Below are 26,841 nucleotides of genomic sequence, written 5' to 3' on the forward strand. Positions count from 1 at the left end.
GGCGGGAGGGAATAGCGCTGATGGACCCTTCGGCACGTTTGTCCCTGAAGGGACCCTCTTTGGTATGCAGCCACGTAGACGTCTGGGTGAGAGTGCGCGACGGATTCTGGGTGGATGCAGGCGCAGGAGGGATGGCAGCATACGAGGGAGCAGCATTGACGGGTCCAATATGCAGTTTGTACAAGTCCTCCGTGGCTTCGGTAAGAGGGAGCGGATCCGTCGAAACGAATGAAGGATCCACATTCTCTTCGGCATCCGCAGACAAGGCCGGTTCGGGTGACGAGGAAACCCGCCGTGATGAAGGTAACGGGAGCTGGCTCTTGATGACTGCAGCATTCTCACTTACTTGAGACGTCAACAGCAATAAAATCCCTTACCTGGGTCCTTATCACGATGAATCATGGTGACCTCCGGGGCAGATGCAGGAGGTTCATCATCTGAGTCCGAGATTACGATGACGTCGTCTTTCGAAGAATGAGGAAGCATGCTCTTTTTTACAGGAGTTATCTCCTCGTCAGAGGATGCCAGGTTGATCATCTCGTGCTTCGTCCAGTCAGACTTGCGGGGCCAACGACCTGTATGATGCTTCACCGACGTTTTCCTACGGCGTTGTGCATCCAAGTCAGACGCAGAAACCCGACCAGGAGAAGTTGTCGAAGATATCCCTCCTGTGACCACGCGAGATGCGGAAGTCGATCCGTGCAGACGTTGCTGCTGTGTGCTGTTGGCCGTTGGGAGCGGACGCGTGGATACTTGATCAAAAGAGATGTAATTTTCAGGTTTGACAACTGTCCAGGATATCCACGATGAATGATAAATGGTAAACCGAGAAAGCGAAGTTGAGCAATGGAAAATAGAATACCTTTGGACGACGGGCTGCGCATGAACTCATCGAAGTTTCGAACACCAGGTGACGAGCTGCCTTGCGTCGAAGCGGCGTGCCGACGTGAAGCTTCCCGACAATCAACGCGATGTTTAATACGGGCACCCAAACTGAGCTTACGGGTAATTGGCATGCGATGAGTTACTGAGGTCTGGGACATCCTCGAAGGCGAGTGACTAAAGGTGTGTTTAGCTCCGTGCGTGATAACCGGGGATGGTTGGGATATTGTAGGTAACGGTTTCGGCCTCTTCGAAGGTCGATCCTTGTCAGGCGATTCGTTTGCAGTCCGTTTCGGTTTCCAGGACCGCATGCTGGCACTCAAAGTTAACTGCGTGCCCCGTGTGTTTTGGTGGATGGCCAGTTGAGATACCGGTGGTTTGGCACTCCGGGGGACTTGAGCATCTGGCAGAACAATCTCTATCTCTTCAGCCTCGCTTTCATGCTCATCTTCCGACGTCCCTTTGTCTTTGATACGAGTTGCAAAACAGGGGTTAGAATGAGTTGCACTGAACGGAAAACCTTCGGCGCATTCATTGATGACTACTCTGCAATGAATACGCCGAACGTATAATCTCCGTTACATACCATGAATTGACGACCGGGTAGGTACCGACGGAGACGTCATGTGTAGCGGGTAACGTCGAGAGCCTATGCCCTGGCTGAAATCGACCCTCAATGGTTGGCGAGCGCCTTTACGATGAAGACCTTGGGGTTTCGGCTTCTTCAAGTCCAAGTGCAACACTGGAGCCGAGGACTCGCACCGTAAGCTTTTGGTGTAAGGTGCACGTTGTACTGGAAGAGATGAAAATGCCGGAACCGTGGCTGATATATGCTCAGCCACACCCGCCCGCTGCTTGTCCTCCGAACCATCTTCATGACGGCAAAGACCCATCAACCATCGTCTAAGGTATACTCACGAGCGCTGCCATTGGTATCGCAAACTGAATTGTTCCCCAGTTTTACGTGGAAGATGTCGTCCATCGTAATGGAGCACCGCAGGACTACGGTATAATAACCGTGAGTATCCATCCATCGCACGCGAACTCAGCTTTACTCTTTCCGTTATTCACAGAGGTCCTGGAGTAATGAAGAAGAACTCCCTTTGGAGGGAGAGGACTCCGATGATCCCTTCCTGCGCCCGCTTCAAAATGGTGAAGTCGGCGTAACGTGGGCGCATCCGTCTGGACGCGACATTGTTCACGAATCGGAACTCGTTCTTGTGGATCGAGCTTTCGGACCCGGAGATCTGTGCAAACGCAATATAGACGACATACCCTCAGGGATAATCACGAACGTGGACTGCAGAGTCCTGCTTTGTCACGCCGTTGATGAGACGCCAATAGAAGGCTGGAAAACTATGGAAGAGCTTGAGGATCCGCAGGATGTTGAACTTGGCGATTTCGTGGTGCATGCCGATTGGATAGGACAGGTAAGCCACGAACAACAGCCAACCCCGATGTACCCAATCTGAAGATATTTGCCAATCAGATCGTCGAGGTATGTATCACTAGCACTTCCACGCGTTCGACTCCTCACCCTCGTTAAAGATGTTCGATGAAGCTATTGTTCAAGTCGAAGGAAGCCGCCGCCTTGTGCGCGTCCCCGAACTCAGTGCACATCTCATGGTTGGCGACAAGGGAAAGGTGCGTGCGTGGATATTGCTAACGTGGCTCAAGCTGACGTTACATTCATAGGATATTTTGCCGGAGCCCGCGTTCATGTTACCTATGTTCGGTCTTCATACACCAATGCCCAGACCGGCAGAAACAGATACAGTTCTGGACGTCAAGCATACTGTCCTAGCAGTCTCGTGGCTTGCTATCAATCAATCGGTCCGTTGTCTCTGGTTTCTTCAAAGATTAAGTCCGACGCAGTTTGCAAAAAGTTAGATCCACTCCATGCAGCTCAAAAGCCACGCCCACCTCGGTTCTGGTACGGGAACACATTGTCGCAGTTGACGTTGGTACGGTTGCGGTCAGATTGCACGCCGAGGCGTGGTGATAGAGTTCATCTGAAAGACAGCTCCCTCGTCCCTATCACCAAGCACGGAGAAGGAGATCCCAACGGTCCTATTGAGGTCAATACCTTGATGGTGCAAGACATCAGGACAAATGTTGACGTGCTGTGGCAAGACGGGTCCAGTCAACGAAATGTCCCGTCGACTTCATTGGTGCCATACCTGAACCCAAGCGATACCGACGCGTGGTGAGTGCTGAAAGGATTGTCCTGTTTCAGATTGCCGATGCTGTTGATGTCAGGCCTGGAGATTACGTCCTATGGAAATGCGAAGGTCACAGTCGACCGGCGGTTGTTCAATCCGTCAATGCCGTGGACCGGACTTGCATCGTGCGCTATATGGACGATCATACCCAAGACTTGGCATCGTTGCTTGAGTTAGATGCATACGGCATTGACGACCCTTCTGGTCCCATGTCTTCCTCGCATGAAGGACTTGGTTTGAGCCGCGGCGATCTTGTCCTCATTCATCGGGAAGGGACGACCAATGGAGCAGGGAGCTTCAGAGTGCCGAAGATTGGCGAAGTTGAAGATTGGGCTAGGGAGCCTCCGGAACTGGATGAGGACGGACAGCTGGTCGGGTGGCGAGCAGAGATGTATGGCATTGGCGTCAGCCTCGCGAAGCAAGGCGGAGCGGCAGTTCATCGTGATGGTCAAGTAACATCGAGTAAATGCTACGATGGATCACTCAATTGGCTTGGTGAAGTGATGGATGTTCGTGCATAAACACCTGCGTCATAAGCCCTCCCGCTCATGATCTGCCTCGTTTTACAGCTGCGTCTGGATGGTAGCGTTGAAGTTGGATTGCCTGATCGTACGGCCGCGGTGTTTCCCTTGGAACGTCTTACAAAGCTCTACGACGGCATGGATCAACTGGACGACATGTTCGATGACGGCCTTTCCATCCATTCCTCCGAAGACGACGGCAACGACATCCAAGTGATGGATTCCAACGGACAGTGGGCGGACGTGAACGAGGACGAGGACGGCTGGGAGGATGAAATGGACGTTGACTCCATAGAGGACAAAGAGACGTCCTCGATACCTGAACCTGCTGCGGCACCCACATTTTCAAAGAGGGACAGCGAGCAGGAGCCAATAGAAACGCCTTCCGACAAGACACGATCAGAGCAGTCTCAACTGACCACACCTGACGATGATATAACCAACTGGACCCGTTTCGCGCTTCTTCCGTCTGCCCCAGCTGATCACGCTTTCTATACGACTACTCCGGGACAACCATCTAGGCACTTTCTCTCGAGGCTTGCAAAAGAATATAGAGTGTTATCCAGCAGTTTACCAGGTGCGCGCGAATTGCCAGTGGCAAGATGTTAGCCTGATCAGATTTTAGACACTATACTCGTCCGAGCGTATGAAGACCGTACTGATCTTCTGCGGACGTTGATCATTGGTCCTGAGAATACACCATACGAAGATGCCCCCTTTGTGATCGACTGGATGTTGGAATCAGATTTTCCTCAATCACCGCCGAAAGCGCATTTTCTGAGCTGGACCCATGGGAACGGAAGAGGTGCGCGCGAACTGGTTTTTCTTGGCTGTGTTACTCTATGTTGATATTTTCTCCCCAGTAAATCCGTGAGTGTCGCCACTTCTTTCGTCGATCGTCGTTTCTCATCATGCACCGTCAGCAATCTCTACGAGGAGGGGAAAGTTTGCTTGAGCATCCTTGGGACGTGGTCGGGAGACAAGACCGAGACCTGGAGCCCCGCCAGGTCATCTTTGCTTCAAGCCCTGGTTTCAATACAGGGCTTAGTGCTGGTTAAAGAGCCGTGAGCACTGACATTGATCCCTTTCAGAAGCATGCTGATGGTGTATCCGCTAGCTGGTTCTGCGAGCCTGCGTATGAGAAACTCAGGGGAACCGAAGAAGGTTCGGTTAGCAGGTAACCAGTTGATAAATAACTTGGATCACTGGAGGCTTATTACCAGTTATAGCCGTCTTTACAGCGAGAAAGCATACGTGCTTTCCCGAGGCTTTGTCCGTCGTGCTCTCGAGTTGCCACCTACCGGCTTGGAGACCGAAATAAACTGGTTATACCGCAAGAAGGGGAAGCTTGAAAAAGTCATCCAAGATGCTCGAACGCTTGTCGATAAAAGCAAGTCGTCGATACCACCGACGGAGAAGGAGAATGACCGCGCGGTTGCACGCTTGACAGAAGGAGGGATCATCGCCTTGAACCGCGTTCTGGTCAAGCTAGTTGCTCAGGCAGACCAACCGAGGTCCATCTGATGTGGCCGTACCCAGGCAGTCGGCTGATTTGGTTTGAATTTTACCCTATCCCACGAATTTGTATGTATGCGCACAGTGAAGAGGATTACATCAATGACTCAAGCTCGAAGAGATCTACCGTGTTGTTCCACGCAGTTTCAACAAAGTTCTCAAATGATTGCTCCGCGCGTGCTTGACAAATAACCCAAGCGACGGCGCCGATGACGTTCGGCTCGTTGCGTCCTTTCACGGCTTTACCGGGTACGAATCTTTCAGGCTTGACGGATGGTGACATGTAGAGGTATTGCAGTTCAGCTGGAATACTAGCAAGATATTTCTGACTTGCGTGTGTTGATGTTAAAGAACACCACGGAGCATCTACCGCCGCGGTTGCATTTCACGGTGAATATCGCGACGATGAATATGACTCACCGGTCTCAAGTAGGATGCGAGATGTTGGGACGGATTTCACCGTTGCCACGTTCTCCTCGGTCTTAAGGCTGCACCCGTTGAAGCTGCAGGAGGTACAGTGTATTGCTCTATGAAGTATAAGATGGCGTACCCTATGTGAAAACCCATGTCTACCTGTAGAACAGTGCATAAACAGCGGGTGTATATGGATTCGGATCGTTCCCACCAGTTCTGCAGCCTCTGCGGCTGTCCCAGTGAAACTGTGTACGACACCCCCTTTCGCACCGACACTCCTCCCACCGTTGATCCCGAAGCCCTCTTCGCGGAGAATTTGGACGAAATCGGCATGCGCAGCGCGAGAATGCAAGAACAAAGGTAGACCATGTTTTTTTGCTAGCCAGAGCTGGGAACCTGAAGGCGTGGAGTTGAAGGTTTGATCTAGCCTATAGCAACTCAACGCAGACGGTGTACGGCTTACGGAAATGGCGTCGCTGGACTTCCTCGGGTGCAAAATGCAACCGATCGTAATCTATGAAAACGATCAATGGCTATTTTCCGTGGACCAGATCTGCTCACCTAGACCGCATTCGCCAATCGCAACTACCCGCTTCTTCCCCTTTGTATCCTCCTCTAATATGGCTTCCAGCGCCTGAAGATATGCCGCAGGACCGCCACCATACTGATCGAATTCTCGAGATCGAGTAGGGTGGCATCCAACCGTCGCGAATAGCTCTGTCTGATGTGCTCAATGCACTGCACCGAAAGGTTTAATGCAGATCGACCTTGTTCTTCGGCCAAGGCGAGCGCATGACGAGACTCGTTTAGGCTTCCACCAGTAATGATCATGGACTCGACCCCCGCTTTCCGAGACCTCTCAAGGACTGCTTCGAGATCGTCTAACAAGCAGCATGTGCTCTAACGAATATGCTCCCAGTGATGATACATATACCATACCGTCGTGTTTCCTTCTTCCGTGATATAGCCCGCGAAAGACGGGGTCCGTCAAGTTCACTGTGCATTATGCTATGAGTACGAAGCAACAGTAGTGACATGTCTCATATAGGAGGATTTACCACCGATGTCTGGTGATCGGGGGTTGGCTCATGGTTTGAACAAGTCAATAAATGATAGGTTCTTGCGCATGACTTGCCAATAAATCTGTGCTTGAAGCGACCACTGTCGGCATGAACTGGAGGGGACGACATCAGAAATGACTGGCGACCTCTCGGAGTATGGTTGCTTTTTGTCGCTCGTAAGAGGACAGAGGGCTTTAACATCAACCTTCGGAAGCTTGCCAGTGGGTTGCCGGAGCCCATGGTCACACGGCGAGTTACCCCATACCGGCAATCGTCTGTGCCGGTCCGCGAAGGGGTTGAGGGACCTGCGGTCAGCCACCCTGTTCTTGCAGTGAACGTCCACCACCACCATCTACCCCCAACAGGAACGTCTGGCATGGAGCGCATCAAGCAATTGACCTCGCATCTCTCTGGGAGCTCGAATGGCCTCCCTGCCTTGCATCGCAAGAGCCCGGACGACGTGGTCGTCACCATGGCCATAAGGTACGACGAGAAGCTTCCAGCTTCATATATTGCCGTCGAGATTTCTGATGTTAACATGCACCTCCACAGGAGTCCGCTGTGCAAGTCTAAGAAGGGAGGATTCAAGGACACCAGGCAAGAGTCATGGTCATCAATATCCGAGTTCGCCGTATTCACATGTATGCAGGAGTGACGAACTCCTTATAGAAATGTTCAAGGTATTGTTGGCGTACCCAAAATCTGAATTCATGCAGATTTGTCTGTGCAGAAAGTGATAGCGCACTCCAAAGTGGATCCCGCCTTGGTTCAAGATATATGCGTTGGAGCTGTCCGCATTCCAGATCCTGTGTTTGTATTGCATTATTGTCATGTACGCTCGTGTTCACATCAGCTCTGCAGGTATGAAGCTCGCTCTGCTGCACTAGCGGCGGGATTTCCGGACACCACACCCGTGCAGACGGTAAGCTCCCAGTCAAGAACAGGACTCGATATGCTGAATGCCGGCTCGCCAGATCAACCGGTTCTGTTCATCAGGTTTGATGAGCGTGACGACGATTTCGAATCAGATTCGAGCAGGGCAGATTGAAATCGGTCTCGCTCTCGGCGTCGAGAGCATGACAGCACAGTTGCGCAGCGCGGTCCACGTTTAGTCCAACTTGGATGCTCACCGTTATTCCTTATAGCCCGGACAAGCCAGCTTCACCTCCGAGTGAGGAGATTGCTGCACACCCGGTCGCAAAGGATTGTTCCATGCCCATGGGATGGACATCCGAAAACGTGGCTCAAGACTTCGACATCAGCAGGGAAGACATGGATGCCTTTGCCGCGATGTCATTTCAGCGCGCCGAGGCCGCTCAGAAAGCCGGTTATTTTGACAGAGAGATTGTGCCATTCAACGCGTATGCCCGGGATCCAGGGACTGGCAAGCGCTCTATCGTCGTTATTACGAAAGTACATGATAGTGTGGGCTAGACGAAACTTGATACTCATTGTTGCTGGCAGGACGATGGGATCAGACCTGGGACGACCAGGGAAGCGCTGGGTAAAGTCAAGCCTGCCTTTCCCCAGTGGGGCAGGGCGCAAACCACAGGCGGGAATGCGTCTCAAATCACCGACGGCGTCGCGGCAGTTATGCTCATGACCAGGAGGAAAGCGGAAGAATTGGGTTTGCCCATATTGGCTAAGCACGTCACGACGTCGGTGGCCGGTCAGTATGAGGTCGTTGCCTATTCAGGTAGTGCTGACAGCGTCTGTGTAGGTCTCGCACCGAGGATCATGGGCATCGGACCGTCCATCGGTGAGCCGGGCTTCCTCAAGGGCAATGAATCGCCATTTGACGGATCGCAGCCATTCCCATGGTTCTAGAAAAGGTCGGAATCACAAAGGAAGATGTTGATCTTTTCGAGGTAAAGCTGCACATTCTCTTCGGCCAACATCAGACTCAGGGCTTGGCAGATAAATGAAGCGTTTGCTTCCATGTACGTGTATTGCGTTCGCAAACTGGGCCTGGACATCGACAAGGTCAATGTGAATGGCGGCGCCATTGCGCTCGGACACCCGCTAGATATGTGCTGCACATTGATCGCTCTGGCCTGTTGCTGACACATCGGCGTTGGCACGGTGCACCGGTGCCAGACAGATCGCGACCGGGCTCAACGAGCTTGAACGACGAGGCGGGAAGGTGCGTGATGTCACTCCGGTGAGTAGGATATACCCATGACGATTTCGACACCAGATATTGGTAACCAGCATGTGTATCGGTGAGAGAGTCCGACTGCGTGCAGTCTATGAACAAAACTAACATGCGCCAGGGTCTGGCATGGGGGCTGCGGCTGTGTTTGTTCGAGATTGAGTTATCATCAACGGATGCCGAGCGCGGTGGTGCTCAGCTGTAGGAAGAGAACGTACACACGTAGCGAGGCCTGTGTTGGATTGTGTTGGGATGCGTCCTACTTAGTAGCATTCCAGTGTGATCCAGAAGTGAGAGCAAATGGCCGGAAGGTGTGCTAAAATGGGGGCCGAGACGTTGCCGTGTCCGAAACAAGGACGGGAGATCAATCTGGGGCTGCAAGTGTTCGGCGTGTCACAGGCGGTCTCAGTCCGCCCACAAGTGCCGCAGCCTCTTCACCTTCTTCCTCCTCGACCCCCCGACCCTCTCCCCGCTACATATACCGCCCATCTCGGATCTCGACTCTCCTTTCGCTCCTTAACTTCTCACACGGCCACGCAGTGCCATGGCTAATTACGACCCCCTCCAAGAGGGGTCCCAGCTCAACCTCCATCACAATTCCCCCTACGGCTCCGGCGATCCCTACTACCACCAGTCGACGGGCTATATCACCCCGATGCCCGCCAAAAAACGCCTTAGTCCCTGGATCAAATTTGGTGTCCCGGTCGCCATCCTCGTGATCATCGGTGTTGTTGTTGGGGTCGTCGTCGGCACCCGTCACAACTCCAGCAGCACCAGTTCCGCGTCTTCCTCTGGTGGCAGCAGCCCCGCCGCCGCTAGCTCCGCTGTCAGCGCGAAGAATGCGATCGGTATCTTCGCTACGGCGACGGACAGCTACTACGAGATGCCATTATACCCTTCGACGGTGAGACCCCTTTCAACTGCTGTATCATTCGGAAACCAATGGTGTCTGCCTGCAGACCAATTCTGCTGCGTTTACGAGTCCGACCTTCATCTCCGGCTCGTCCGTCTCGTGGCCGTCCGACCCCTTCCAACCCGCCGACCCTCAGCCTACGGTGGTGCGTACGGACCGACCGCGCCTCATTGCTCCGGCGTACAAGTGGCAGGCGTTACCCGATCTCATTGCGAATGACGTTTACATGTCGTACTGGAATGAGTCCATCTTCAACAATGCTACACAGTACTACTCGCTTGCGCCCGTCGTCTACCATATGGACGGCGACAGCGGCATCCTCGATAACTCGCGCGAGATCAAGATGCGCATCAAGGCCTTTGCGTATGCGTACCGTATGAGCAATGACACGAAGTGGGTGGATAGGGCGTGGTCCGAAATCCAGGTATGCCAACTGGCTCCGCCCCGTGGTTGTCAGATTTTGATTCGACCCGGAATAGAACGCAGCAGGCAACGGTACAACGTCCTTCGGTCCAGACGATGACAAATGGAACTCGGCACACTTTCTTGACACCGCAGAGATGACTGCCGCATTCGCGATTGCGTACGATTGGTTGTACGACATGTGGACCCCCGATCAGAGGAGCCAGATCATGTTCACCATGATCAAGTACGGCCTTAGCTTTGGCCAGACCGCGTTCACCGATCTGGCCATCGGCTGGTGGTCGAACAATGTCACCGGAAACTGGAATTGTGTTTGCAATGACGGCCTCACGTTGGGTGCTTTGGCCATCTTGGGCGACGATACCACGGGTATAGCCGACTCTATCCTTGGCCTCACCGTTCCCAATGCCAAGGCAAACTGCGCATTCGGACCTTCGACCGACGGTACCTGGTCGGAAACCGCCAACTACTGGTACTTCGGCACCACCGGACACGCCGAAATGGCGTCCGCACTCATGACCGCGACCGGTTCCGACCATGGCCTGCTCGACACGAACACCAATTACCACCTGACGGCGCTGTACCACATGTACTCGATGGGCGCCACCTCGCTCTTCGACTGGGGAGATCACGGACCGAACAAGTTCTCTTCGACCGCCAACTCTATGATGTTCTACTCGATGGTATACAACACTCCGATGTATGCGCTCTTCCAGCGTGACCAGCATGATGCCGCGGAGCCTTGGAGCATGTTCTGGTATGACCCGACGGTCTCCGGCGCGTTCTGGGACGGCTTGGCGCTGGACCACTTCTTTGACGACGAATTGACACAATGGGGTTCCATGCGCAGCAGTTGGACGGACATCAACGCGCTGTACGTCGGCATGAAAGCTGGGAAGAATCAGGGACACCAGACGCACAATGATCTCGACGCTGGTGATTTTGTGCTGGACGCGATGGGATACCGGTTTGCGGGAGAATACGGCTCGGCCGATTACCTGTCGCTCGACTACTTCAGCAACGATACGCAGGACAGTGTCCGCTGGCTGTACTACCGCAAGCGGACCGAAGGCCAGAACGCTATCATAGTGGATGCGCAGAACCAGAACGTGGCTGCTGCGCCCAGCATAAAGCACGACACTTCCGGAACCCAGCAGGGCTCTAGCACGGTGTTTGATGTACCCGGCGATTCCACTGCGTACTTCGTCGCGGATCTCACCAGCGCATACTTCAACGTGTACGTTGCCTAGTGATAGGAAAGATTTTTGGAGGCTGATGGGGTCACAGGTCATCGTACCAACGCGGCATCCGCATGATCAACGGGCGGAAGCAAGTGCTGCTCCAGGACGACATCACCGCGTCTGCGCCGATCATGTGGCGGTTGCAGACAAACGCGACGGTGTCGGTAGATTCTTCGGGGACGTCGGCGACGCTCACGATCGAGGGCAAGGTGGTGAAGATGGAGATCTTGAACGCACCTTCGGGCGCGACGATCACGACTGGAGACGCTGTTCGTCTCGCGAGCGACCCCCCTCTCCCTGCCGGCCAGAGTGATCAGCCGAACCCTGGCGTGACGGTGGTGTCGATCAGCCTGGACGCGGGCACGTACAGCCTGCAGGTCCTGTTCAGCCCGCAGTGGGACGGCATGTCGGCGAGCGACTTCAAGACGCCGCCGGCCGTCTCCCTGGACAACTGGTCGCTGACGAGCCACGACTGAACGCTTACTACTACTATTACTACTCGTTCTCGTTATCGACTTTCTTCTCGCCGTAGCTGTGCTGCTCATGGACAGATTTCTATACCGCGTAGTCAGGACGTCTTGTGATGTACACAGGGTCTATATGCTAATCGATGATGTGGATTGACGGGACGTGGTTGGGAGTGATTGGGGGCGTGATGGGGAGGGGAGACAGGGGCATTGCCATAGGGGTGGAGCCTGTTGACAAGGCTACGGCGTTCGTCGTTCGACCGCTGTTTCTCGCCCCGCCCGCACTCGTTTACGGCGCCCCCGCACGGATCTCGCTCTTTCTGTACATTCGAACCAACCTGCCGCCAGCCTACGGCGAAGAGCAACCAGTCAAGCCCGCTCATCGTATGTCTCCTCCCTCCGCCGTGCTCGACCGTCGTTGACCGTCGGCCATCCATCATTTGTTTCCAACCGTCAACTCGGCGCTCTCCGACTCGTCTCGTTTTGCCTTTTGATTTCCACCCCGTCCGCCATTTCCACCCTTGGCCCTGCCGTGCAGAGTCCACAGCCGGTTGCTCGTCCCTTCGACCCCACGTACACTACATCCACCAAACATGATCGCCCTCAAGCCCCGAAAGCTTACCCTCACGCTCGTTACCTATGTCGCGCTCGCTTTGCTCGTGGCCGGCGTTGCCGACGCCCACGCCGCGCAGGACCTGAACCGTCGCGACCACACCCAACTCAACCGCATGCTGAAGAAGCGCGCCCCCGCCCCCCAGGATGGCGCCGTCATCGGTGCCGGGTCAGACCCTGTTAGCATTACCAGCACTGGAACCAGCGCTGCGACCTCTGTCACCTCGGCCGCGACGTCCAACACAGTCGCGATCACCAGCAGTGCAACGACGACCACCAGTTCGGGCACCTCGACCCTGACTTCGGCTACTGCCACATCCTCTTCTGTGCGTTCAATTCCCCGTGACCTATCGCGATCACCGTCTGACCGGCTTGAGTAGGCGGTCACCTCTTCCACGCCTACCACTTCCAGCAGCTCCAGCTCCTCGACCTCGTCGAGCAGCTCGTCCACGTCCTCCAGCGTGTCTTCCACCTCGTCTTCGACGACCAGCAGCTCGAGCACGACTACCATCACGACCACCCCTGCGTCCCAGACGTCCCAGACGCTCAACCTTCAGGGTATCACCTCTGCCGCTGACAGCGATGCCACCACCCAGCACTCCGTCGCACATATCACGCTCACCAGCACCAGCACCGCCGCTTCCAACTCGGCCACCTCGAACAACGACAGTTCGGGCGCGACTTCCACCGGCAAGGTTGCGAAGACCACGATCACTATCCTCATCGCCATCGCGGCCAGCGTCGGTGGTCTCGCCATCATCTGGACCATCATTCGCAAGTGGAAGTTCAAGCCGTCGTCCTCCTTCGAGGACCGCATGGCGCCCATCGACTGGAACCCGGCGGAGAAGGACACCGGCTTGGATATCCCCGGCACTCACCGCCGGGCGAACTCGAGCGCTTCTTCGTTCCACTCGGGTTCCGGTCACGAGGAAAACGTCGCCGGCCGTGGCATGGGTGGTGGATACGGCGCTGGCTCGAACGACGGCCACAACATCGTCCCGGAGCACGACTTCACCGCTGGTCCCGCGCACCTCGCCCCCGTTGGCGGCTACGCGGACCTTGCGCGTGGCCCCAGCCCTCAACCGTACGACTATGCGCGTGGCCCCAGCCCCCAGCCGCAGATGCAGGAGGCTGGACACAACTACGACTACGGCATGCCCATCCATCACCAGGGTGCTGCGCCCGCGCAGAACATGTACGACCCGAACGCCATCCGGTATTAATAGGCGGGGCTCACTCTAAACCGTGATCACCTGGCGGAAAGAAGGATGGACTTCGGCTCCGCTTCATCTATCTTTATGCACTCGGTCCCACTTGAAGTGTGCGCCTTTGGCTCTCGGTTCTTGTCTTCTTTGTTCTTATGGTTTTGTACATGCCGAATATATACGCTGGACGATTCACCATCATACTGTCTGCGCTCTCGACCCCTGTGTCGGCTTGGTTCGCTATTCTCGTTTCGATATACCCCTATTTTTATGTGCCTTAGCGCGTAATCTCGATGCGTTCACATCTTGATTGTGTCAACGGCCTTCTTCAGCTTCGTATTGCGGTTATCAAGGTCGTTGGCAACGTTCTGCAGGTGAGTGCAAGCAAGGTCGCAAGTGCACGGCGAGCTTGGGATGCGAACCTCGAAATGGCTGGACAGAGGCAACTTGCGAAACGGTGCGCGATATCCTCCTGCTGAGATCACTCGGACGATCCTAGCGTAGCACGACGATTCTATTGCATCCACAATCGCGACATCCTATCGGAGAAGCGGGAATACAAAGCCATGACAAGGTAAAGATAAGGCGGCAAGCTGCACAACAACATCATAGAATGGATGCTATGAACAAATAACAGGTAATAAAATAGCAGTCACAGACCGTCCAATACGAACAAATGAGCGTGATTGATCTTTCGAAGGAGGCACGTTCTTCAGCACTGATCAATAAGACGGTTCTTGGGGAATGGCTGCCCGAAATCGTCCCTCCAGGTAGTTAAGTTGGGGTTTGTGTACGCCTCGATGTACCTATCACGAACTTAGCGACCGCAAACCACGAGTCGCTACACAGGACGCACTGTTCGATGTATGCCGCAGTCGGGAAATCCGGAGGGTCGCAACCAATGTTAGTACTTCCTTGCGGCTGGTACACGCGTATGTAATCAATCTTCATGGTGGTCGGGAACGTCAGGTGAGCCAAGTCAACGGTGCCGAAGTTAGTCGACATCCCCAAGTTGGCAATGATGTACTACGGGCGGCGTTTAGACTAAAGTAGCTGCGGGCACGGAAAGTTCCTCACCATAGGCTCCTGCGGCACAGGTCGCGCACTGATCTCCACTGCGGTATCCGCCGCCATACCACCCTGCATGAGCGTCCAGGACACTTTGTTATCGGCGATCCAGGAAATGTAAGCGCCGTCAAATCCGGGTTTATACTCGAAGCCATAGACCGAGAAACAGTCCTGTTCCAACTCGTAACAGCCTTGGTCTGGGATGGCAATCAACAACACGGGGTGCCACGCTAGCCACTGTGAAACGCACCGGTCGCAGTGACGACGGAAGTGGCCTGTTGAAACACGCCTCCGATGTAGCTGTTCAGCTCGGAACTCGACGCATTGGGAATAATCAAATTGTCACTTGTGTTGAACCATATGTACCCAGCGTTGAAGGGCTGAAGTCGAGTCGATGAGTGATCTAGTAACGGCAAGGAGAACACCGTACCGCCCATTGTCCTGACTGCGAGACTTGTCCCGTCCGCGGATCTCCTGTTATCTGGGAGAGAAGTTAGCCGCGCCAGCAATCTGAGAAAAGACATGTTTACCTGTGCCTCGAAGATATCAATTTCGGGCGCCGATCTACCGACGTATGTGCCATCGGAATGAACAGGACCAGGGTGGGATTCGCCTTGACAGGTGCACCGAGACAACTTCTGGCCAGGAAGGAAAGACAAGACACCGTTTTCGCTCTTGTCGCCATTCACAGTGGCTGCTAGGGGAAGGCCGTTCTGAGTTTGGTTGGGAAGGGTGCCGACATCGCAAGCGTCATATGTGTACGGCCACTACGCGTGTGTGGTCAGCGATAAGAATCGCAATACCGGACGGATCTCACCATGCCCTCCAAACTAGCCCCGTAGCCCGCGCGACCCAGGTTTCCCATCGCCCAAACTGCCGGCCAAAGACCGACGATATTGTTGGCCCCTGGTAACGAAACAGCAGTTTCTATGAGGCCTCCGGTGAAGCAAAATTTGTTCCAGGTGGTCATCATTCCGCCCTGATAATCTAGTCCATGGGTCTCCTTCTGCGACAAGCTGACAATCATGCTATGTGAGCCTTTTCCACCAAAGTGACTGAAGGGAGACTAACGTGATGTGCAAATAACCGTCCTTCGTAGTGATGGACGCCGGATCATACCACTCCATGTTGTTTGTCTGCGAAGGGGGATATCAGAGACGCAGGCATATTCACCGCATGAAAAGACACGGACCTGCCAGTAATGAAGGTCGACCGCCTCCCAGTACGGATCATCGCCTGAATTCATCAGTCGCGTTCTCTTCGAATAACGGAGTGTATGTGCTCACCTGGGTAGAACGTTCGCCCGTCCGTGTTGAACTCGTCGCTGAAGACGAGCTGAAAAGTAGATTGATCGGTGAAGCCTGGCTTGGTGTATACTTCCTTCGGTGTATCGAGGTCAATGAGACCCCAATTCCCGGGCATTGAGGGCACCTGATAGCACAATGAGCACTTGCGTTTACAATAGGGTATGATGGTGAGCACACCTGTCCAGATGCGTTGGTCCCACCGAAGTTAAATCCACCGAATGTAGAAAGAGGATGTTTCGTGAAGTACGTAATCAAGGGGTATCCAGCACTGCATCGGCGTATGAGAATAGGTACTCGCGCGAGACGGAGGGAGGAAAGCGTACAAAAGAGTGACCAAACCAACAATCAGGATGAGCAGGCAGCCCAAGTTCGTGAAGCCTCGGTAAGTGAAGACAGTACCACCCTGATCGCTCTTGCGGTCCCGACGGGGGTCAGGGTTGTGCAGGTAGTCGTCAGGCTCCGGCTGGCTCATAGAAAGGCTCGCGCCCCACTGCACAGGATCCGCAGAGAGGGAGAACTGACAATGAGAAGGTTAGTTCTCAACCGGCGTGCACACGCCAAACATGCCGACGAACCTTGTCTGATAAGGAGGGGGCAATAGACGCGGTCTTGCCTTCCTTGGTGACAGTGTAAGGAGTGTCATTCTGTTTGAGATTGGGGGTCAATGGAGCTCGATTGTGAGATGGAGGACGTACCAGAGAGCTGTTGCTCTTCATGTTCCGTAACTGCGGGGGTTCACTTGCAAATGTGGCCTGCACGCCTCGCTGTGCGCCAGCCTGGGCACCAGGGGGTAGAAGATTGGTTGTGGAGGGAGTCTGGCTCGCGTTGCCGTAGGGCCTGGCCCCAAGGGACGCCGTGGAGAAATTGGCGGAGGGGTACTGGTTTGGCTTCTGTACATAGCCAGCGGGTGTCGGGCCTTGATTGGAAGAGTTGTTGGCGGTGAACGGGTAAGGACTGCGGGACATAACGCCAGCTGGAGATGCCTGGGGCTCGCCTAGCTCGGGGTGGTCGTGATGTGTGGGGGGGAAACAAGGAATGAGTGGATCACGTGGAGCTGCATCTCTTCTGTTGTTCCCATCGCAGTCGTTGCGCAGAGAGGGTGCCGGTGAGTATACGCAGATCCCGACCAGCTGTGGTATGTGCACCACAACGTTCAAGACGATGAGCAGAATGTGCGGGCGGGCAGCGCACTATTCGCGCTCGCTTAAGTATCCATCCGCTTACGGCACCCGGCCGAGGCGCCATCCATTTAGCCAATGCAGATCGCCCAAGAACGCCTGGCACTGTAACGGTACGCTATATCTGCACCAACGTTGCCATAATATCACTCCAGTATATATTCTGCGGCACGTTAATATCGAAGGGCAAAATATCATATTTCAACAGCACAATGGCAAAACGTACTCTACATACCATACACAAGGACGCCGGCCTCGGTACATCACGCAGCTTCCCCTTCCAGAGATGGGTCAACTTTCCGCTTCCTCCCCGCCGCCTTCCCAGGAATTGGGCTGCTCGTTTTCAACACGTCCAGCACCCTCGAGTAAACTCAGTAGCCCTCCTCTTGCGCTCAACGGGTTCTCGTTGATTTGACCACGTCGTCGGTACCCTACGACCACTCTTTCGACCCGTGCCAGCCCATCTTGATCTTCGATTTCTGGCCAGTTCTTGTTACCGTCAACCGTATGTTTGATCTTTTGTAAGCGGCTCAGTATGGCTTCGTTGGCGTTTTCGAGCGCGGCCGACGACCCATGGTCACTGAGCGAGTGCTCTTCCAGTACATCCAGCAGTGTTGACTTTCGTTGCCTATACAATTCTCGCGTGTTTCTTGGTCCATTACAGATCAAGACATGGGTCGTGCCTTCGTCCCCATGTGGCACTGGGTCGCTCGGTGTCGACGATCGTCCTTCTTCCAAGCGGTAGTTCAACTCGGTTTTCTCAAGCCATTTCCCAAGCCCGGAGGCCGCTTCTTTAGCCTTTCTGAGTTTCTCCCGTTTTGTCGGACGGCCCTTCCGTTTGGCTGTGGCAGAGACATCCGATGTAAACCCCGGCAATTCTGCTCCGAGAGCACTGCCGGGTCCCGAGGCATCGGGGACAAAAACCTCGCGAGGAAGATCGCGAGGGTTAAGGGCGCACAGATGAGATGCCGGTGTGATATGAAATATCCCAGCCTGCAGTAGTCTGTCGAGAACAAACACCGTATATGGGTGCAGGCGGACCAGCGGTTGTCCCTTCAATTGGGTGGGTAGGTCCAAGAGCGAGGCGTACACATCTATGCTTCCCAATTTAACTTTTAACTTAGGGATGTGGTACGCGCAGATTGACGACACTCACCCAGAGGTATGTTGATCCGGCTTACGGAATGCGCGGTCGGTGCCGATACAGATGGTTGAGTCCAGAAAAAGGTGTATATCGCCCAAAGCGCAAGCACTCGGGTCAAAGATGGCTCGGACTCAGAACATCGCTCCGAGAACAGACGAAGGGTAGTGGCCAAGAATGTGTCTCTGGCACGGTATTCTAGTACCTTCAAGTGCAGCCAACACCAGCCCTCTTCTACCCATAGCTGCTTGAAAAGTGCGAATGGGCCTAGACCAGGAGAGGAAAGATACCGCGCAGAGAACAACCGGACGAGGCGTTCGATATCCTCTCGAATGGCGTGGACATACAGTGAGGACGTGAAGTAAGACGGTTGAAGGGCTATCTCTCCTCTACTTGCAGTCGTTGCCGGGGCCAAAGCCATTAGCCTCGTTGGCGAGCACGTGAGTGACGCGCGCACCTTGCACTGGCAATGTTGCGGTCAAACTGACGACTCACTCTGCCTCATTGCGGTCCTGTGCAACGCCCAACCTCCTATGGCACCGATATTTCAACGCTTTAACCAAGCGATATGCTTCTTCTGCAATGAAACCCAGACGCCGAGCCCTCGGAACTGTCGCCAATTTCGATGTGCTCAGTGCGGCTGCTGGAATCGATACGACGCGGCAGGTGAAATCATGTCCGACGAGCCCGCGATGCACGACGCGTCCTTGAATGCCAAATCTTTTGCGAAGAGAGGTCCGATTTATTCTGTGGTTGTCATTGCCACTCAGAACTAAGCAATGCATCGCAGCGTCGCCTCGAAAGGATCGTCTCCCCACCATGGACGCTCATGCGAGGAAGGCGCAGCTATTCTGCCATACTTGTCAGACAAATCAAATGCTGATCATCAACCTGCTCTCCAACTACCTTCCTGAGCCGGCGGTGCGCATCATGGTCTGTAATTACTGTCATCCACCCGCTGACTTCACACGATAGGATCCGAGCTACTCGCAGCGTCTATCCATGCTTCCCAAGTACAAGGAGTCCCTCCACACCAGGTATCCTCCTGTTTGTGCGCAATGCGCCCCTTTGGTCGACGACGTGATCAGTCAAAGAGAACACATGGCGCGAACCAACGCGTTGGGTGGATGGCTGAAGAACACGAAAGGCAAGGAGGCTCAAAGGCGGCAACCCTCGTCTTCTACACTGCATGAGGACAGACAACGAAAACCATCGAAGGACCGATTCAAACTTGAGCAGGAGCTATGGATGTGGCGAGCAAGAGGTTGCTTGTGGTGCGCAACGCTGCTAGGTTCTGTTGCAGGGCATGTTTGGGGTATGTGGTATACGGAATCTCAGTTCCCCAGCTGAATGACGTTGATAGGGACCTTCAGAGAACTGCCACCACCGTGGACACGGCCTTTTTGTGCGTTCTTCCCTTTGTATATCGTGGTATCAGTGCTTTGGACATTCTGGGATCCGACGTATTCATCGGTGCAGAAAGCCCGGTGGCAAGGTCGTCAAGTCTGGGTACGAGGTAGAGCTCGTTATATAGTAAGGGCATCGACTCCCTACACTGGTGAGACGTTGAGACCGTTGGCAGGTGTACCAACTTTTAGCATGGCTGTCTCGATTAATGACTGCCGTTCTATTTGCTCTCCCGCTCTATGCCCCGGATCGCGACTACTTAAGACTGCTGTCCGGTGCCACAGGGGCCCCTGCTGGGCATGCGGGTGCCTCAGATAATTCATGGCCCATCCTCAAGATGTATTCGGCAGGAGCGTTGGCGTTGGAAATTATGGTGAGTTCATGGCTGAAGCGGCGTATTCCAGCGCTGACACCCGTATCGTCCCAGACTCTGCTTGCGTCGTTCCTGACGCTACGGCTCCACTATCCACCAAAGGTACGACTCATCGATACGAACCCGTCCCGCCGATCTGTGGCTCCAGAAACTCGGGTCGACACCCCTTCCCCGCCCGAACCGGGCATTGATCTGCTTGCGCCGTTGTCCTTCTCCGGAAATCCTGTGTTACAAACCCACGAAGATACCTCAGTGGGACATCCCATCTTCGGCTTGCCTTCCCTAACAATAGAAGCGCATAAAGATTCTGATGGACGACAACCAACCAGCAACACGGACCCTAACGCCATGGACATCGATACACCGTCCCCGGTCAAACCGAGGAGCCCCTTCCATCCCGACCAACGCGATGATACCGACAATTCCGTCTGGCTGCGTCCCCAGCGTTTCTTTCCGCCGGAGAAACCGACGGGTCTAGAAGGTCTTTTGGAGCGGACACTCTTGATTGACCCATCGGTGGGAGAATCAGGAGATTCTGTACGACCAGGGGAAGCTGCCCGGCGGCGGAAAATGTTATACGGGCTAGCTTGGGGTGCTGCCTTACTCTCTATGGGAGTGGCTACGCATCTATGGCACGTAGGGACCACACGGTCGCGTACCGCCATGGACCTTCAGATTCAAGATATGGAGATAGCGACAAGCGGAGATTCATAGCTTAGGGTGATGCCAAGTTGACTAGTTACGACCGTCACAGGGTGTAAACCCACATTTTTTGCACCTTAACATCAGAGAAACATCCTCTAAAACCATTCAGAATTTTCAGATCATTCAATCCGAGAAAATTAACATCTCATTCGTGATGTTCACGTCTCAAAACGGGCAGAAATTTTCAAATATCTAAAGGATGTTTTTTGAATTCTGGAAAGAGGAAAATTCTAGGATTGTTGTGACTCACATAACGCTACTGGAAACAATCACGAAGACGTATCCGAAGCAAGTGACTTACGTAATATTTCACCCGCGGCGTAACCTAGAATAAGTCTACCTACGAGCACAATCATGCCTTCATGCTGTATTCGCTTGTTATGTCTGTCTTTTTCATACATGATCCCATCCAGTTTATGGTACTACGCGTCAGCTTACGCGTAGAACGCGTCGAAGATTCGCGCATGGCTGCGAAGCTCCGCGGATGTTTGGCGAAAGTATTGTAGCGCTTCCGCCGCTTCGCGCCGAGGATGTGACGGACTGGAGGATGCCCTACATAATCGGCGACCCTTGACACCATTCACCTCAACGCCGTCACGGTGCGGGATTTCCACTCCTTTCTCTGACCCTTCTGCGTCGTCCAACGCGCATTTTGGCTCTACGCCCAACTCTCTCGGCCAGGCGTCACAACACGTCCTTTACTCAACTCCCGACAACTCACCAACATCGGAAACGCCGTCCCTGAAGTCGACGACGCGGTTCATGGCTAGCGAGAACGCGAGGATGTACGGCGTCTCACCAGATGCAGCGTCCACCACGAACCTACTAAGCCCGTCCTCCGGGGGCCATGTGAGCGAGAAGTCTCCGCGGTTTCCTCAGGGACCTGGTTCATTGCGCAATGGCTCCAGCACGATGTCGTTGGTGAGTCATCTGGTCTCATGATTGCGTCGAGAATACAAATAATCCACTTTCTATAGGCCGAGCTTAACCCTTCTAATACTGGCAGATCGTCCACGGCGCCGTCGCTATCTGACAAGGTACGGCATGAAAACAGTGAACCTGTGCTCGTTGATGCATTTTTGCCCTAGTTCTCGCTCTCCCCCGATCCGCATCAATGGGGCGCCGAGCTGTCTATCAACCACGCAGAGCCTGATGACTTCCTGCACAACCCAGATCCTAAGCGGGACAGGAAGAACGACGAAGGAGGAACAATCTTCACATACCGCGGTATCACGAACCTCGGCTGCCTGCTCCTGCTCGCACTTTCTCTGGGTACACTCTTGTGAGTGCTTCTGTGTAATCCTGCAAGAAGTTTATGAAGTCGTTACCGACAATAGTGCCGGTTATCCTCTAATCACATACTTCACCCGCACTAAGCAATCGAATCAGGGCGGGTTTAACCTTGGCGGTACGAATGCTACCGGTCAGGTTAGTTACATCTGGCATTCGGACACAGATCGTCACTCAGAGCATATAGGTTCCTAGTATGCCCGGCAACTGGGGTCTCATCGATTTGGAGACACCTAAAGACGCCTATTACAAATCCGCCTTCCGTGACGGCTCTGAGATGCAGCTCGTTTTCAGTGATGAATTCAACACCGATGGTCGGACCTTCTATCCCGGTATGCTTCAGAGCCGCTCAATAAGATAACCCCCAGCAGACGTTGGTTCTTTACTTGGCAGGTGATGATCCATACTGGGAAGCTGTCGACTTGCACTATTGGGGTGTATGTGAATGATTGAACGTGTCAGTGCACCAACTCATTAAGTGCTACGCAGACCAACAATATGGAATGGTACGATCCAGCAGCCATCACGACGAGAAATGGTTCCCTGGAGGTGACGTGAGTAAACCATGATGAAATCGAAAGCACCGCCTGCAACAATGAACTTATTTGACGCAGATTGTCCAAGAAACAGACTCACGGCCTAGACTATCAAGGTGGCATGATGTCAACCTGGAACAAATTTTGTTTCACAGGAGGTTTGATCGAAGCCTCTGTGGTGCTACCCGGCGCAAACAATATCCTAGGTCTATGGCCTGCTATCTGGACCATGGGCAATCTTGGACGCGCTGGGTACGGTGCCACTTTGGATGGCATGGTGACCTCGATTTCCGCTGTCTTCTCTAGCGCGCAGTTGACATTTTTGCTTTCTTTTAAGTGGCCCTATACATATGATTCCTGCGATGTCGGCACTGCTCCCAATCAAACCCACAACGGCTTACCTATTTCTGCGACGAACACGGGGACCGACAAGAACTACAACAATGAATTGTCCTATCTTCAGGGGCAGCGTTTATCACGTTGCACTTGCCCGGGAGAATCACATCCTGGGCCGGTTCACGAAGATGGTACATATGTAGGACGTGCCGCGCCAGAAATCGACATCTTCGAAGCTCAGGTATCTAGACCACCAGTACTCACTCGACATGCATCACTAATCTGCGATTCTCCCTCAGATCAGCGGGGATCCTTTAACGGGACAGGTAAGCTCCGGTGCCTAAAACCGGAATACACGTGCTTTACTGCGACCGTGAATCTAGGTCTCCCAGTCGGGTCAATGGGCTGTCAGTCCATCCATCGTATTCCACCGCAAGTTTAACCTAATTCCCTTTTCAGCCGTTCAACGCTTATTACCAATGGTTCAACACCAGTGACAATCTGATCATTCCAGACCCCAGTATCACCGTACTGAACAGTTACACCGGTAAGTTAAGTTCAATTTCTGCCGGTATCGTCATCCATTCACTGCCAACTCAGGTGGTGTGTACCAGCAAGCGACGTCCGGTGTGACACAGACAAATCAAGAATGCTACGAGCTTACTGGAAATTGTTATTCTATCTACGGATTTGAATACAAACCCGGTACGTTTTGTATGCCACTTCTGAAGGAATTTACTAATATTTGAACCAGGTTTTGATGGAGCCTACATCTCATGGATAGCGGACAACAAGGTTGCCTGGACGCTGAATCAAGCGGGCATGGCAGCGGATACCCGGGTAGAGATTGGACCCCGGCCTGTCCCCCAGGAGCCACTCGTACGTCATCATTAGTACAAGTTACAAGCGCACTAACTCACTCGTGCTGGCAGTATATTCTTGTCAACCTTGGCATGTCAAGCAATTTCGGTTTCGTGGATCTGGATCACTTGACTTTTCCTACTACGATGAAAGTGGACTGGATTCGTGTCTATCAGCGCACGGATAGCGTCAATGTCGGGTGTGATCCTCCCGAATTCCCAACCGCGGCTTATATCAACCAGTGCGTCTTACGGATCTTACTTGCTGACTATACGTTTAATCGGATGGCTAGATATATCGACGCTTACACCAACCCCAACTTGACAACCTGGGTAAATGACTACAAACAAACAATACCCAAAAACTCTTTCTTGGGGCAATGCTAGATATTCCACGTTCCTTCTTTGTTGATTGTCCCGCATCCGCACTGATATTTCACTGCATTGTTATCATATTATAAAGACGCTCGTTCCGCACCCGCATTAAATAGAAATTCATAATAGCATAGCATGTCGATACCCCTCCCATGGAGCAATTTAATTGCACTTGATCCCCTTGAACAAGGGATTAGCGAGGCTTGGCACATGTGCGAACGTGTACCTCCACCTACCCTCTGCCACCGCCATCCATTCTTCGCCGTGTAAAGGGCTGTGATCAATATAAAGCATATGCATACTTCAAAGCTTCAATCAGTGCGTCATTACAGACCTAAGGCCTAAGGCCTAATCAGTGAACCACACATCGATATCCTCAGGACAAGCTAGTCCTTGGCTCATCCAGAGTGGGACCCCGGACGAGTGTGGAGCGTAAGGTAGGTACGCACGAGTAACGGGGTGTGGGCGAGAGTCGCCGCGCGTGGGCGGGTTCAACAAAACCGTACACGCGCAACTGCACTCTGGGCTCCAAGATCCTAAGGACTCTTGGTGCCAATCGAAAGGGTGGGACGGGCGGGAAACGCGACGAGCGAAGCAGGAGGCGAGGAAAGGTGGAGGCTGTGTAGCCTCGCAAGCCCACCTTCCTCGCCTGCTGGACTGAGCTTGTCCTCTGATAGGCCAACGCTCGTACCTCGCGCATGGCCTATCGCCCAACAAGCTAGTCCTTGGCTCATCCAGAGTGGGACCCCGGACGAGTGTGGAGCGTAAGGTAGGTACGCACGAGTAACGGGGTGTGGGCGAGAGTCGCCGCGCTCCCGCCCGGATTGGTACAGGCGCGCCCGGCTTCCCCACCTGAGCGTAGCTCATACGCCGGGCGCGCTACTCAGAGCAGACGGCAACCCCATCAGAGCTGCGCGAAGAATTCTGATATGGTATTGCAAGTAAGTTCGTTACTCATCTACATTCAAACGACGGCGTGTCTCAACGCCCAAGTCCTTCGGGATGCCGCGGGACACCCGAAATTCGTCGACCTTTTTCCCCAGGCGCGCAGCGTCGGATTTCGACATAGCATCCACCAGGCCCGCCGCGATGATGTCCTCCACCTTGCGCCAGTACAAAAGGAATGCGAGGGAAGTCCAACCCCCGATCGCGGCAACGATCTCCGTCGGCGCGCCTTGAAGCAGCCAATGGGTGGTTCCGCCGATGCGGAAACAGTGCCCGGAAAGCGTGCGTAACCTGGCTTTCGACCAGATTTCGTTGCATCTAGTCAACAGGCGAGTTTTTGTCAAGGGTAGGAAAGTGCCGTCCGGTGATTTGTATGCGAAGAGGTGCTCGTTGGGGGCGGCCCCGACGTTGACCATCATGTGGGTGCACATCGCTTTGATTGCGCAGAGTTCACTGTCTTGAGCAACGAGGATGACCGATGCACCTTCCTCCCGGGTCGTTTTCGTCCATGGTACCCTGTAAAACATCGCCTTGTATCCGTCGCCGAGATTTTTCATGTCCTGCAAAAGTGTGGTGCACATGGGATGGTACATGGGGTCGAGCTCTGGCTGCGAGGTTGGCAAGAGCTCGCCGAGTCTGCGGCAACCCCAAAAAGCGCTCGTCACCGCTGCCCAGATGGCCGCGTCCAGAGGGTCCGAGAGAGTCAGTGCGGCGTAGAGACATGACAGGTGCGCCAAGGTTGCCGGGGGACGCGGTTGCCGAGTGTGTATCCGGCCTTCCTTCTTGGCCGCCGTTCGTGACATCCCCACCAGCATGTCGTCGCCGCACCATGGCGCGCCCATGATGCCGTGCCAGGCTCTAAGTCCCGCCAACCAACCCCTGACGCAGCTACCAGAGACGAGGCCCAGAGAGTGAGAGACGAAGGCTGTGATCAAGATGGGAGGTGCTGGGATGCGAAGGGCCTCGGAAACCCCACGGGCGTCGCAAAACTGGGCGTAGCGCAGCAGACCGGCTGCATAAGATTCGCGGGTGTCCTTGTCGAGTGCTGCTGTGGCAATGCGGAACGGGGATTGCGCAACGTCAATCCCAAAGTCCTTCGCCGCCTCCGTCTGGCGCTCTACAGACCATTGCGAAGTCCACGAGGTGAGGCGCTCTGCTGCTGGGACATGCGGGCGAAATGGGCTGGGTGCGAGGTTGCATCCGGCCTTGGACTTACGAGCAAGCGGTGTTACCGAGGATGAGCCGTCTGCTTGCCGTCCGAGTTGGGCTGGTGCATGTGCATGCCGGGCCTGAGAGCCTATCTCAACGATGGCTGGGAGCGCCTGTTGGGTCGCAGGTAGTGCCAGTGTCGGTTCGGGAATGCGTGCAAAGCTAGGTGCGGTCGATGGTTGCGTTGGCTGGTGTGTGCTGGGAGGGGGACTGGGCATTTTGTTGGTCTGAGCGGCTCCCGCCGTTGGCGTGAATGGCGGCGGAATGCGGAAGAACGACATTCGTGTACAACAGTATAGAGGTGAACAATTAAGCTCGTACGATGTATGGTTTCAGTTCGGCAGGAAAGGACATGGGCGGGAGACGAAGAGCTGCTGGCGGCAACATGCCGCGCGATACTGCGTCTGCTGGGTTCGCCTCCGACGCGATGTACTCTAGGTCTAGCGTAACGTTCGTGCTGTCCAAAACTACGCCTGCCCTCCG

The 26,841-nt window shown here is 54.2% G+C and overlaps 9 protein-coding genes across 9 annotated transcripts; 6 read left to right on the forward strand and 3 right to left on the reverse strand.

Moving 5' to 3' along the window:
- Positions 1-1,757: 1,757 nt before the first annotated feature.
- PUNSTDRAFT_140436 (uncharacterized protein) lies at positions 1,758-5,507 on the forward strand (the record flags this gene model as incomplete). The annotated part of the gene is made up of 14 exons (XM_007378901.1): positions 1,758-1,790; positions 1,841-1,900; positions 1,956-2,312; positions 2,372-2,380; positions 2,431-2,526; positions 2,578-2,715; positions 2,769-3,088; positions 3,142-3,613; positions 3,674-4,202; positions 4,251-4,430; positions 4,489-4,495; positions 4,549-4,689; positions 4,743-4,802; positions 4,855-5,507. 14 exons carry the CDS (start codon positions 1,758-1,760, stop codon positions 5,147-5,149), a joined length of 2,697 nt encoding a protein of 898 aa, XP_007378963.1. The 3' UTR covers positions 5,150-5,507.
- A 1,464-nt stretch (positions 5,508-6,971) lies between these two features.
- PUNSTDRAFT_117650 (thiolase) lies at positions 6,972-8,929 on the forward strand (the record flags this gene model as incomplete). The annotated part of the gene is made up of 14 exons (XM_007378902.1): positions 6,972-7,098; positions 7,168-7,212; positions 7,265-7,295; positions 7,346-7,425; positions 7,477-7,537; positions 7,590-7,702; positions 7,761-8,028; positions 8,080-8,284; positions 8,336-8,374; positions 8,425-8,483; positions 8,533-8,641; positions 8,697-8,758; positions 8,813-8,837; positions 8,889-8,929. Exons 1-14 carry the CDS (start codon positions 6,992-6,994, stop codon positions 8,927-8,929), a joined length of 1,245 nt encoding a protein of 414 aa, XP_007378964.1. The 5' UTR covers positions 6,972-6,991.
- A 332-nt stretch (positions 8,930-9,261) lies between these two features.
- Positions 9,262-11,972, forward strand: PUNSTDRAFT_48908 (heparinase II/III family protein). Its single transcript, XM_007378903.1, has 4 exons — positions 9,262-9,671; positions 9,727-10,104; positions 10,160-11,340; positions 11,391-11,972. The coding sequence occupies exons 1-4, from the start codon at positions 9,423-9,425 to the stop codon at positions 11,818-11,820; spliced, it is 2,238 nt and encodes a 745-aa protein (XP_007378965.1). The 5' UTR covers positions 9,262-9,422; the 3' UTR covers positions 11,821-11,972.
- A 123-nt stretch (positions 11,973-12,095) lies between these two features.
- Positions 12,096-13,919, forward strand: PUNSTDRAFT_140438 (uncharacterized protein). The gene is made up of 3 exons (XM_007378904.1): positions 12,096-12,195; positions 12,350-12,749; positions 12,804-13,919. The coding sequence occupies exons 2-3, from the start codon at positions 12,405-12,407 to the stop codon at positions 13,644-13,646; spliced, it is 1,188 nt and encodes a 395-aa protein (XP_007378966.1). The 5' UTR covers positions 12,096-12,195; positions 12,350-12,404; the 3' UTR covers positions 13,647-13,919.
- Positions 13,920-14,134: 215 nt separating this feature from the next.
- PUNSTDRAFT_80077 (beta-glucan synthesis-associated protein) lies at positions 14,135-17,003 on the reverse strand. The gene is made up of 14 exons (XM_007378905.1): positions 16,699-17,003; positions 16,579-16,647; positions 16,327-16,520; positions 16,181-16,271; positions 15,983-16,127; positions 15,889-15,932; positions 15,768-15,832; positions 15,514-15,712; positions 15,227-15,463; positions 15,127-15,177; positions 14,947-15,076; positions 14,706-14,893; positions 14,485-14,654; positions 14,135-14,434 (listed from the first exon to the last, which is right to left on the reverse strand). The coding sequence occupies exons 1-14, from the start codon at positions 16,966-16,968 to the stop codon at positions 14,341-14,343; spliced, it is 1,947 nt and encodes a 648-aa protein (XP_007378967.1). The 5' UTR covers positions 16,969-17,003; the 3' UTR covers positions 14,135-14,340.
- A 469-nt stretch (positions 17,004-17,472) lies between these two features.
- Positions 17,473-18,743, reverse strand: PUNSTDRAFT_56854 (uncharacterized protein; the record flags this gene model as incomplete). Its single annotated transcript, XM_007378906.1, has 3 exons — positions 17,473-17,830; positions 17,903-18,275; positions 18,338-18,743. The coding sequence occupies 3 exons, from the start codon at positions 18,741-18,743 to the stop codon at positions 17,473-17,475; spliced, it is 1,137 nt and encodes a 378-aa protein (XP_007378968.1).
- A 112-nt stretch (positions 18,744-18,855) lies between these two features.
- On the forward strand, positions 18,856-20,816 carry PUNSTDRAFT_57446 (uncharacterized protein; the record flags this gene model as incomplete). Its single annotated transcript, XM_007378907.1, has 6 exons — positions 18,856-19,057; positions 19,113-19,243; positions 19,298-19,641; positions 19,696-19,855; positions 19,905-20,034; positions 20,134-20,816. The coding sequence occupies 6 exons, from the start codon at positions 18,856-18,858 to the stop codon at positions 20,814-20,816; spliced, it is 1,650 nt and encodes a 549-aa protein (XP_007378969.1).
- Positions 20,817-21,404: 588 nt separating this feature from the next.
- PUNSTDRAFT_123774 (beta-glucan synthesis-associated protein) lies at positions 21,405-24,385 on the forward strand. The gene is made up of 15 exons (XM_007378908.1): positions 21,405-21,728; positions 21,785-21,844; positions 21,896-22,089; positions 22,145-22,235; positions 22,285-22,429; positions 22,491-22,534; positions 22,587-22,651; positions 22,712-23,210; positions 23,269-23,295; positions 23,353-23,376; positions 23,429-23,516; positions 23,570-23,674; positions 23,724-23,848; positions 23,902-24,071; positions 24,123-24,385. Exons 1-15 carry the CDS (start codon positions 21,570-21,572, stop codon positions 24,214-24,216), a joined length of 1,890 nt encoding a protein of 629 aa, XP_007378970.1. The 5' UTR covers positions 21,405-21,569; the 3' UTR covers positions 24,217-24,385.
- Positions 24,386-25,154: 769 nt separating this feature from the next.
- On the reverse strand, positions 25,155-26,576 carry PUNSTDRAFT_59253 (DNA breaking-rejoining enzyme; the record flags this gene model as incomplete). Its single annotated transcript, XM_007378909.1, has 1 exon — positions 25,155-26,576. The coding sequence occupies one exon, from the start codon at positions 26,574-26,576 to the stop codon at positions 25,155-25,157; it is 1,422 nt and encodes a 473-aa protein (XP_007378971.1).
- Positions 26,577-26,841: the final 265 nt, after the last annotated feature.

Source organism: Punctularia strigosozonata, assembly GCF_000264995.1.
Source record: "Punctularia strigosozonata HHB-11173 SS5 unplaced genomic scaffold PUNSTscaffold_1, whole genome shotgun sequence".
In the NCBI taxonomy this organism is placed as follows: Eukaryota; Fungi; Basidiomycota; class Agaricomycetes; order Corticiales; family Punctulariaceae; genus Punctularia; species Punctularia strigosozonata.

Coding starts and splice junctions, on each gene's coding strand:
- PUNSTDRAFT_80077 (XM_007378905.1), bottom strand. CDS start 16,968: ATGTCCCGCAGTCCTTACCCGTTCACCGCCAACAACTCTTCCAATCAA. Junction 15,933..15,982: donor CGGGCGAACGTTCTACCCAG/GTGAGCACATAC, acceptor TGATGAATTCAG/GCGATGATCCGTACTGGGAG. Junction 14,894..14,946: donor TTCCGTCGTCACTGCGACCG/GTGCGTTTCACA, acceptor TTGCCATCCCAG/ACCAAGGCTGTTACGAGTTG.
- PUNSTDRAFT_48908 (XM_007378903.1), top strand. CDS start 9,423: ATGCCCGCCAAAAAACGCCTTAGTCCCTGGATCAAATTTGGTGTCCCG. Junction 9,672..9,726: donor TGCCATTATACCCTTCGACG/GTGAGACCCCTT, acceptor GTCTGCCTGCAG/ACCAATTCTGCTGCGTTTAC. Junction 10,105..10,159: donor GGGCGTGGTCCGAAATCCAG/GTATGCCAACTG, acceptor GACCCGGAATAG/AACGCAGCAGGCAACGGTAC.
- PUNSTDRAFT_140438 (XM_007378904.1), top strand. CDS start 12,405: ATGATCGCCCTCAAGCCCCGAAAGCTTACCCTCACGCTCGTTACCTAT. Junction 12,750..12,803: donor CTACTGCCACATCCTCTTCT/GTGCGTTCAATT, acceptor CGGCTTGAGTAG/GCGGTCACCTCTTCCACGCC.
- PUNSTDRAFT_123774 (XM_007378908.1), top strand. CDS start 21,570: ATGGCTAGCGAGAACGCGAGGATGTACGGCGTCTCACCAGATGCAGCG. Junction 22,090..22,144: donor CTTTCTCTGGGTACACTCTT/GTGAGTGCTTCT, acceptor TACCGACAATAG/TGCCGGTTATCCTCTAATCA. Junction 23,211..23,268: donor TCGACATCTTCGAAGCTCAG/GTATCTAGACCA, acceptor ATTCTCCCTCAG/ATCAGCGGGGATCCTTTAAC.